Source organism: Centropristis striata, chromosome 21 (genome assembly GCF_030273125.1).
Source record: "Centropristis striata isolate RG_2023a ecotype Rhode Island chromosome 21, C.striata_1.0, whole genome shotgun sequence".
Classification (NCBI taxonomy): Eukaryota; Metazoa; Chordata; class Actinopteri; order Perciformes; family Serranidae; genus Centropristis; species Centropristis striata.
In genome coordinates, this window is record NC_081537.1 from 26,298,989 (window position 1) to 26,309,407 (window position 10,419).

The window sequence follows — 10,419 nt, forward strand, 5'->3', positions numbered from 1 at the left end:
TAACTACAGCTCAACACACACACACATACACCAAAATGTCCTCACTTCCCCAAAGTGTCCTCACTCTATTGGTTAAAAAGGCCCTCTGGTCCTCACTATGTAGGAAGAACAAAAACACACACACGCACGGACACACTCCAGTTTCTACACTGTAACGTGTTTTTATCTTTCTTACTTCTTGCAGTCCGTGTCGTCCACAAGATCAATATTTTCCAAAAAAACCTTTTTGATAGCAGGCGGCAACCTCCCGGTCTGAGCAGTGAAACAAACCACTTAGTGCCTTAAACCTGCACTCTTTCAAAAATCCAACAGGGGTCGCCAACAGCGGTTGCAAAAGAAGTCCGGTCCTATCTATCTCAATACAAAATGAGATTACTTCTCACTTGATTTATTACGTCAGAAAAAAGTCTTGTTGCAAGGTTATGGTCTCAATTGCGAGTTTCAAATATTCTTCAAGACAATATGTTGTTAATTGTATCAATAGTAGTCAAATTTAGAATAAAATAAATGATAAAGCATGGTATGATTTAGGGGGTGGCTACCTTGTGACTGACGGGTTGCTAAATTCTATGTAAAAATACAAAAAATTGTTTTTACAGTAAAATTTGTAAAAACTCTGGCAGCAAAAGTTGCCAAACACTACCATGATGTTAAAATAAAAATCTCTGGTTATACGACAGATATATTTTTTAAAAATACAGATATTTATTTATATTATCTGTATTTGTAAATAAATTATCGGGAAAATAATTTATGGTTGTTTACTGTTGTTTATTTGAAGTAAGTGTTTGCCAACTTTTGCTGCTATACTTTTTACTGTTTTTTTCACACTGTAGAGCATTCAGAGGATAAATGGTTTTCCACAGTCTATTGACAATCAGGGGGTTTCTCAGGAGGCAACACAAGTGCTCGCCATACAATTGCTGAAAAATACAAAATGTCAAGTTTTTTTAAACCAAAATCACAGCATGGATTTTTCTCTGGTGTTCCTCAAGGTCTTGGTGTCTTAATGTGGGATTCTGGTTAGATTTTTGACCATTTTTATCCATTTTCGGTTGCCTAAAAATGGTCAAATTTGGCACCAAATCTGTGTACCAAATGGTATCAACCCAAAAATTAATATGACAATAAATTTGGGCTTGCGGTCTAAACAAGGCTAGGAAGTACAAACATCAGATGGTTTTCTTTTGCTTCAAATGAAATGTTTAATGAGGGAAAGAGAAAGAAATCATAAGAATTCATCAGCTGATATTCTGCTGCTCATTGGTCCCCGAGGATTAATTCACAGGACGGATCTTCATGCTGAAGGTCTTCATGGAGTAGTTCTTATTCTTCCACAGTTCCCACTCCACTCCGACAGCAAAGAGAACGTCATCGACCCCCCAGCGATAAACGCCGTTGGGGTTTGCTTTCTGGCAGCCGTTGTACCAGAAAGCCCCCAGGTGTCTTCTGGCACAGTTGACGTCAAAGTTGTCCTGGTCTTTGTCCAGGGTGGTGAACTTCTGTCCGTTGTGATAATAAAGGGAGTCTCCTACAAGAATGTTAAGAATGTGTAATGACAACACCACTGCTGATGTTACGGTTTACTACTAACACTACAACTGTGACAACTAACACTGCTGTTAAGGCTGCACTACGACAGGGACTGAATATTGTGTCAATTGTCCAGAAAAAGTCCCATTTCTCTGAAAGCCCATTATCCTAAAGAAAGGAAAGCACTTTAACTTAAATTAAAAAGGCCATGAAGCAGTTTCCTTCCATTGCAACCTGACATTACATGACTTTTGAATTATTTTCTTTTTTTTTGTATTTAGAAACATTCATATCCATTGATAAATTTTAGGGCATCATAAAGAATGTAATTTTTTGTAAAGAGTTCCTGTGATACAAACACCTGTTGGGCTTAATTCAAAAATATTTTTTTAGCTTGAAAAAAATGAGATCAGATTTGTAATTTGTGAATTATTAATTGACCAAATTATCCAATAGAAGTGCAGAAATCCTCAGTGGCGTGTGCAAACCTTCCTCTTATGGAATCTAAATATCGGAAAACACAAAACAACTTCACTGACTCACCTGCTCCTCCATCAGTGAATCCAGAAACATGCAGTTTGTATCCGCTGGACTCTGAGTCGATGGCGAACGAGGAGTAACTAGCAAACACTTTTTTCCCACTGAAGTCCTCCATGTCGACCAGCAGCTCGTACTTTTTCTTCAGAGTCAGGTGGAAGAGAGCCTCAAGACCTGAAAACAAACACACAAATATATAAAAACAGTTTGATGAAGTCCTGACTGTTAGTTTGGTTTGATTCCTCACCGAGCCAGTACTCTCCAGCAGCGCTACCAAAGCCGACCTTGTATTGATCCCAGGGCCTGTAGAAGTTCACAGAGCCGTCCATCCTCCTCTGAAACACCTGGGGGACAGGATAGGGCAGGGGTGTCAAACTCTGGACCGCAGGCCAAATTCGGCCCGCAGTGTAATTTTATTTGGCCCGCGAGGCAATACCAAATTATCAGCAAGGCCAAGCGCAAATCGTGGCAGCGGCACCTAGCGGGGAGATGCCACGGCACATGCCACTAGATGCCACGGCACATGCCACTGTTTGGGGGAGATGCCACTAGATGCCACGGCACATGCCGCTGTTGCATCTAGTGGCATGTGCCGTGGCATCTCCCCCAAACAGCGGCATGTGCCGTGGCATCTAGTGGCATCTCCCCCAAACAGCGGCATGTGCCGTGGCATCTAGTGGCACCTCGCTGCGGCATCCGGGGTTGCCACTAGAGATGCCGCAGCGAGGTGCCGCTGCCACGATTTGCGCTTGGCCTTACTCCAAATTATTATATTAATATTGTACTATAAAAGCTGACCCACTGGTATTATATGGCGCATTTACCACTAATACTACAAATCCCACAATGCCCTGCTGCTGTTTGGGCGCGTCAATCAGGACAGGACCCAGAAACGCGCTCCTCTGTGACAGTCGTCATAGCAACCTCAAGCTAGAGCTGTCTCCGAGCTACCCCTTCCCAAAAATGGCGAAAAGAAAGGCAGAAAACAGAAGCTTTTTGGACTGGTGGGAGGCAGAATATCTGTTTACATATGTAAAAGACACACCGGTTTGCCTTGTATGTGGAGCCAACGTGGCTATAACTAAGGAGTACAACATTAGATGATTAATAAAGTAATCTTCTTCTTCTTCTAGAAAAGAGGCATACGATTTTTATTTAATTCTTATTTAATAAATTAATGACATTGATGTGTTTTTTATTTGAAATTTGATTTTGCATGTCTGCACTATTTAGTTATATATTGTATGGTTATAAGCGTTGCTGGTTCCATATTTAATGTTAAAGCAAAACATGTTTGGTATATATTAAAAGGTTTATTTGTTCAATGTTGGCCCGCGATTTTATTCAAGTTTTAAATTTTGGCCCATTGTGTATTTGAGTTTGACACCCCTGGGATAGGGGGTCAGCTAGCTCAACACACCAGATATCTGACAGATCAGGTTTATTGTGAAGGTCCAACAGGAAGTGTTCATACAGAAAAGCCCTCTGATGAAGTTCAAATACTCACTGTCCACCGTCCTCCCAATGAATTCATGTCACAGAACACCTACACACAAACAAACAGTCATTACAATACATGCTTAGGACGTATCACATCATTTTGGTGTCAATCACCAGCACCAGAATAATAAGAACTGAGAATAAAACTGCAGTTCAAAGCCTCCTAGAATGCCTTTAATAGCCGAATATCAAACAACAGCCCCGGACTCTCCAGATGATTTTAACGGCAGTATTTAATCTCAGTTTTTTAACGGTCTAGAGTCCGTCTGTACAGACTCTTCCAGTGGTTTTAACGGCACAGTTTTGATAGAACTGGGATTTTATGCTTTTCCCCTGATCTAATACTATCATGGTAGCTGGTTCGATATGTATTGCAGTTTTTGCCATTGTGATTTTACAAGTGATGATTCATTTTACAATTTATTGCATTTTTTTGTTCTAACGCCTGACTATTAAAAAAAAAGTTGAATACCCTCTTCTACAGACTTTGTAGCATGAGGCATATTTTCAGAAACAATGCACATCACTTATTAGTCAATCAAGTTATATTTTAGAAAATCGATAAATAAAATTTGCATGTACAATAGAATGAACGGGGGCTACTGCTGGTGTGTGTACACTATGATGAGATTCTTCAGAGATTTCAAACAATTAACAAATAATACTAGTAATGTTATGATACTATATAATATACAAGGAGCACACCTACAACAAGCATTCCTTTTCAAGTATTTATTTATACAGCAACCTATGCCCTTAACCTCAAAGTGTGTGTGTGTGTGTGTGTGTGTGTGTGTGTGTGTGTGTGGTGTGTTTGTGGTGTGTGTGTGTGTGTGTGTGTGTGTGTGTGTGTGTGTGTGTGTGTGTGAAACATGTGTATCTGGAGGAGTGTGCGCGTGCCTGTGTGCGTGCATGCGCAACTAAAATCACATAGTTACCTGTGTGTGTGTGTGTGTGTGTGTGTGTGTGTGTAACTAAAATCATATAAAGTTACCTGTGTGTGTGTGTGTGTGTGTGTGTGTAACTAAAATCACATAAAGGAATTAACTGCCGTAGAATATTCTACCACAGCGAGGGCAGCCAGAGGTGGACAGACTGGAATTTCTGGCCTCAAAAATTTGTATTCCGTAGAGAAAAGTAATAGCACACAGATCCTGATCAAATCGCACGTTTTGATATATAATTTGATCAAACCGCACGTTTTGATATATAAGTGAGACGAAATTGTGTCCGGAAGAGGAAGAAGAAAAAATCCACAGTATAACAATAGTGCTCGGGGTGCTATAGTGCTCGGGCTATTGCTGTAGGGACCAGTGCTCGGTGCGATTGCCCCGTGACCCTAATAAAATATACTGTGTGCTAATTAATGACTTTTTAACTAATCTAGGTCACTCTACATGGAAAGACGTGGTTATAACCCAACACTACATATTACTTGTGAGAAAAAAAATCAGTTAATAAGGAAGACTGTAACCATTAACCCGAACATTTGTTTTTGTCAGTAAGTTTTTTAATTTGACTTATTTAGCAGCTTGATAGTTATCAAGAACAATAATAAAAGTAATAAGAAAAACAACAAGAACAGGAAGAACAATAATAGTAATAGTACATTTATTTGTATGGCACCTTTCAGGCTTTACAACACTTTGACACGTTTATCATCTAAAGGTGGACCTGCGTCCCAGAGAGGATGAAGTGTACCTGGACAGCAGATGTGGATCCGATGGGATAGATGGTGTACACGCCACTAGGTCGGCTGTGGTCATGGTCATAGATGTCACTGCAGTCCAGTGGGAGGACTTGCTTCTGGCAGCTGGTCAACAGTGGAGCCAGGAGGAGGAGGACTGGGACCAGCTGGAACAGAGGAGATGATCAGATCAGTTTAGCTTAATGGCAATGTGCAAAATCTGCAAAATATTAGCTCACAAACTCACCTTCATCATCAGATTTCTGCTGAAAAAAAATCTGCTTTTGTTTATCCGTGTGGTTCTATGAAAATACAACCAGATTAAATAAAAATAGTTCAGTCAGAAAACTCACATGTAACAGATTACATTAATGATAATTTATATACCCTAACCCACTAAACTGCATTTTTCACAACGGACGATCTACGGGAACAAAGCTTGAGCACTAATATAACTTTAAAGACTCCATCCAAGAAAAATAACTACAAGAACTAACATGATTACCAATAAGTTCATAAATTGGTTGCAAATCACATATTTTTTACAATTCACATGCAGTTTTTAAAAATGATTGAGAGTTACTGCACTGTTAAAAAAGCCAATCCAGTCTTTTTGGGTAAAACAAAACAATGATGTTGCACATAGCTTATTTATGACATTGTTGTTAATGTGTGTTAATGTATCTGGTCTGAACTCACCTGCAGGAAACAAACTTCTCTGCCAGTCTGTCAAACTCTCACAACTTCACGTCTTATATCTGAAAAAAAAACACTGCAATGTCACACCCACTGTTGGACATACACATTTATTACGCACACATGACTCCAAGGAACTCTCCAAGTGTGTATTTAGTTTAAAACAAATATTTGGAAATTAGTTTATTATATCAGTTTATTGCTTTTTAAAGTCAATCATTAATCAGTTTTTATGTTTCACTCCAAAAACCTCTTGTAGTTCCTCTTCAAACAGAAGAGAAATTCAGAATGTCACAAATTGTCAAATTATTCTTTACCCTATCATTTGAGACAACAAACTCATATTTACTGAGATAATAAATTCAGTCTGAAGTAGCATAATTTTCCTATTGACTTACAAATGGACTGTTTTTGCAGCCAGTGGGGTGGGCCCAGAGCCGGCCCAAGCCTCCATAGGGCCCTAAGCAGAATTCCATTTTGGGGCCTTCTACTTCTGCCAATAATATTTATTGTTGATCACTCACACACCTATTATAAACTCATTGCGGCTCTGGCAGTGTTGTTTACATTATCCTATTGTCAGCCTGTCTTTACACATTTATGGGGGTGGCCCAGTTAATAACATAAATAAATAATAATAATGAATGAATGATGTCCAGGGTGTCACATATGGTTTTTAATCTCAAAATGTAGCTCATTCAACGAGAAGAGCGAGCTAGGGTTGATTTACACATCGTTCCAAATGGTAAAACATTACATAAAAAAACCTATATTATATATATATTAGTAAAAGTGGCATCTGGTTTATTATTTTTGGCTTAAAAAAAACTGCAACAGCAATTTGCGAAAATAAATTGTAGTGCAAGAACAACAATAAAGTGCAACAACAAATAAAATCATTAGAAATATCTATATATCATATATTATCTTGAATAAGTCAGCCAGCTCCACTTGACTTTTTCCCCATTGACTAACTGTCTATAGGTATAGTGAAGTGCCTTTTGGGGAATTAAAAGTTCTCCTTAACAGGCAGTGTCCCTCTGATCACCTGCTCAGTCCGGTCTAAATCTGAGAGGAATAATTTTTTTTAAATTTTTTTTTTTTAATTGCTCTTGAGTGGCCACGGAGCCCTAAGCAGTCACTTAGTTGGCTATATATTTAACCTGTGGTTCTGTTAATTTTTACATGTTGCATTTTTCTTGTTAATAAAAATATTTGTTACATTTTGGGGTCTTTGTTTTTATCCAACTTGTTCAGTTTTCACACAAAAAAAATGGTCATACAGTTGAAACCAGAAGTTTACATACACTATATAAAAAGACACATATGCTTTTTTTCTCACTGTCTGACATGAAATAAGAAAATCACTTTTCCCGTTTTAGGTCCGTTAGGATTACCAAAATTATTTCTATTTGCTAAATGCTAGAATAATGAGAGAAGGATTTTTTTAGACAATTTTTTTTTACTTTCTTCAAAGTCAGAAGTTTACATACACTAACAGTATTATGCCTTGAAACAATTTGGGAAAGCCCAGATGATGCTGTCATGTCTTTGGAAGCTTCTGGTAGGTTTATTGACGACATTTGAGTTAATTGGAGACACACCTGTGGATGTATTTTAAGGCTCACCTGAATCACACTGCTTCTTTGTGTAACATCGTGGGAAAGACAAAAGAAATCAATCAAGATATCAGGAAGAGAATTGTGGACTTGCACAAGTCTGGTTCATCCTTGGGTGCAATTTCCAGATGCCTGAAGGTTCCACATTCATCTGTTCAAATAATTATACCCAAGTATAAACACCATGGGAATGTCCAGCCATCATACCACTCAGGAAGGAGACGGGCTCTGTGTCCCAGAGATGAACGTGCTTTGGTCCAAAATGTGCATATCAACCCAAGAACAAAAGCAAAAGACCTTGTGAAGATGCTGGCTGAAGCTGGTAAGAGTGTGTCATTATCCACAGTGAATCGAGTCCTGAGACATGGGCTGAAAGGCCACTCTGCCAGGAAGAAGACATTACTCCAAAAGAAACATAAAACAGCCAGATAACAGTTTTGGCAGACCACAGGACATGTCTCCAAAAATTAAGGTCTTTGTCCCTGTGTGCATTTGCAAACTGTTATCTGGCTGTTTTTTGTTTCACTGTGGATAATGACACACTCTTACCAGCTTCAGCCAGCATCTCTCTTTTTACAGTTTTACCTTCAAAAGAAAAAAAACAAACCTGTAAAAAGAACATCAGGTGACATTTGGAACAATGCTGTTTATTGCTTCCAAACTGAGTTACAAGGCGATCCCTCCCCTATATAAATATTATACTTGTTTTTATAAGTGGGTGTCTCTGCAGGATGTCCGGCTGGTAGTGAATGATATCCGTATCTATATAGAGATACACATTAATTACGCACACACGATTCCAAGAAACTCTCCAAGTGTGTATTGTGTGAAAATAAAGGAAAAAAACTGTCTTCTCATCTTTAAACATGTTTTGGGTGCTTGAAAAGATTGCCTCGATAATCTGTGGCAACATTAGTTTTTATTGATGATAGTGTCATGTTTTTAGAAAAATAGAGCCGTAATTACATTTCTGAAGCATATCGAAGTGTGGTCACATTTCCTGACCTGATTAATGCAACTACAAGGAACTGTTAACAGGCTTATAAACAGTCTGAAATTAAAATGGCCTTGTTTAGCCACGTTGTTCTGCTGGAGAGAAGGGAGAAACAGAACTGTCTGACCCTGCTTCAGTAAAATTAGGTTTTCTAAGGCCTCGTTTACACGAGGACGCTTGCGGGTAAAAACGACAAAATATTTTATCCGAAGTGCCTTTCGTTTAGACGGTGACGGCGTTTTTGGGGCTTAAAAACGCAAAAATCTGAAACCACTCTCCAAAGTGGAAAAGTTGAATCCGCTCCGCCGTAGCGTGTCCGTCTACACTGACAAGACGCAAAACTCTGCTCAGATCTGCTCACGTCACGTATGTGTTTACGTCACATACATGCTCCAGTACAGGAAAATAAAGAAACATGTGGGATTATTTCCATGCGTCGGACCTTCAAGCTGCTCTGGCAGCTCTAATAAACTTACAGGAGTCTTTCCACCAAATGTACAGGATATGTACAGATAGTATTAGTGAACAGAGAAGGATCTGTAATTACCTCTATCACATTTTTGATGCACCGATTGGTCGGAGGTGAGCCAGACGGCTGTGAACGAGACCTGGGAGATCTAGTGGATGGTGGAGAACTTTGTGGAAGGAGTAGCTGATGAAAATGTGTGCCGTGAAAACTTCTGCATGCCCAAAGATGCTCTTATGGCTTTAAGTGATGCCGCCTGGCTACATACAATCGAATTTCATACACTTTTGCGTCACCATGTGCATGCAGATTTCCTCCCGAAAACGCTCGTCTAAACGAGGAATAAAAAGTGAAGACGCGACGCCACTTTTGCGTCTTCTGTTCAGACCGTCCTCGTGTAAACGTTGCCTAAAAAAGGAGTCTGGTGCTCACGGAGGGGCGCCAAACTGAACACACAATGAAAGCTCCTTCTAGTTGCTTTAAAAAATTACTAGTTTGGATGTTACATTTACTCAAATATTTTTATTTCTGCTACTTTATTTTCCTACTCTAGGGGAAATATTGTACTTTTTACTTAATTTACATTTCCTTACTACTTTATAAATTAAGATCCTTAATACAAAATATAAATCAACTAATAAATTATCCATTAAGCTACCTAAACAGTAAATAAGGTATTATAAGGTATAATATACCTATTCTCTACCTATACCAGACGAAACTTTAAAATCAAAAATATCCAAATGTGTGATATACAGTAAATTGTTCTGAAATTGTCAACTCTACATGATGAGTACTTTTACATTTGGTACTTTAAATAGGTTTTAATAATTGTACTTTTCAAAATTTTCACTGCAGGACTTTTTACTTTTAACAGAGTATTACAATGATGTGGTCTAATTTTACTTAACAACTTCTTTGGTCCATTCAAAACAATAAATGAATAAATGTCCATTGCAGTGACGAGCAGTCAAATGTGACGTTTTCACATCTTGTTTTGTCCGACAGTCCAAAACTCAAAATCTAATCATTTTACTCTGAAATAAAACTGTGAAAAGAAAATTGCCACATAAAAGCTTGAAATTGGAAAGTTTTGAATTTTTTTTGCTCAATAATTAAATAAAATTGTTGAATAATTATTGAAGCAGTTCTGGTGGTTTTGTAGCCGTTTTGGCATCAGTTTATTAAAACTGCTATAATTCTGTCAAATAGTCGATATTAAATGTGAGAAATTCCTGATATTGATGAATGTGAATTACAAGGTTGCTGTATTTTCCAGTAGGAAAAAAAAAATCACTTGATGCTTGATTTACGGCCAAAGTTTTTAAAGAAAGTTTTGTTTTCAACTTGTTAGAGATTCATCCCACTTTTAAATTACAATAAAACC

General features: G+C 38.2%; 1 protein-coding gene across 1 annotated transcript; it reads right to left on the reverse strand.

The window, feature by feature from the left end:
• Positions 1–1,087: 1,087 nt before the first annotated feature.
• On the reverse strand, positions 1,088–5,439 carry LOC131959133 (microfibril-associated glycoprotein 4-like; the record flags this gene model as incomplete). The annotated part of the gene is made up of 5 exons (XM_059324239.1): positions 1,088–1,531; positions 2,077–2,244; positions 2,318–2,414; positions 3,578–3,616; positions 5,272–5,439. Coding segments are annotated over 5 exons (726 nt in total), but the record flags the coding sequence as incomplete, so codon positions are not given.
• Positions 5,440–10,419: the final 4,980 nt, after the last annotated feature.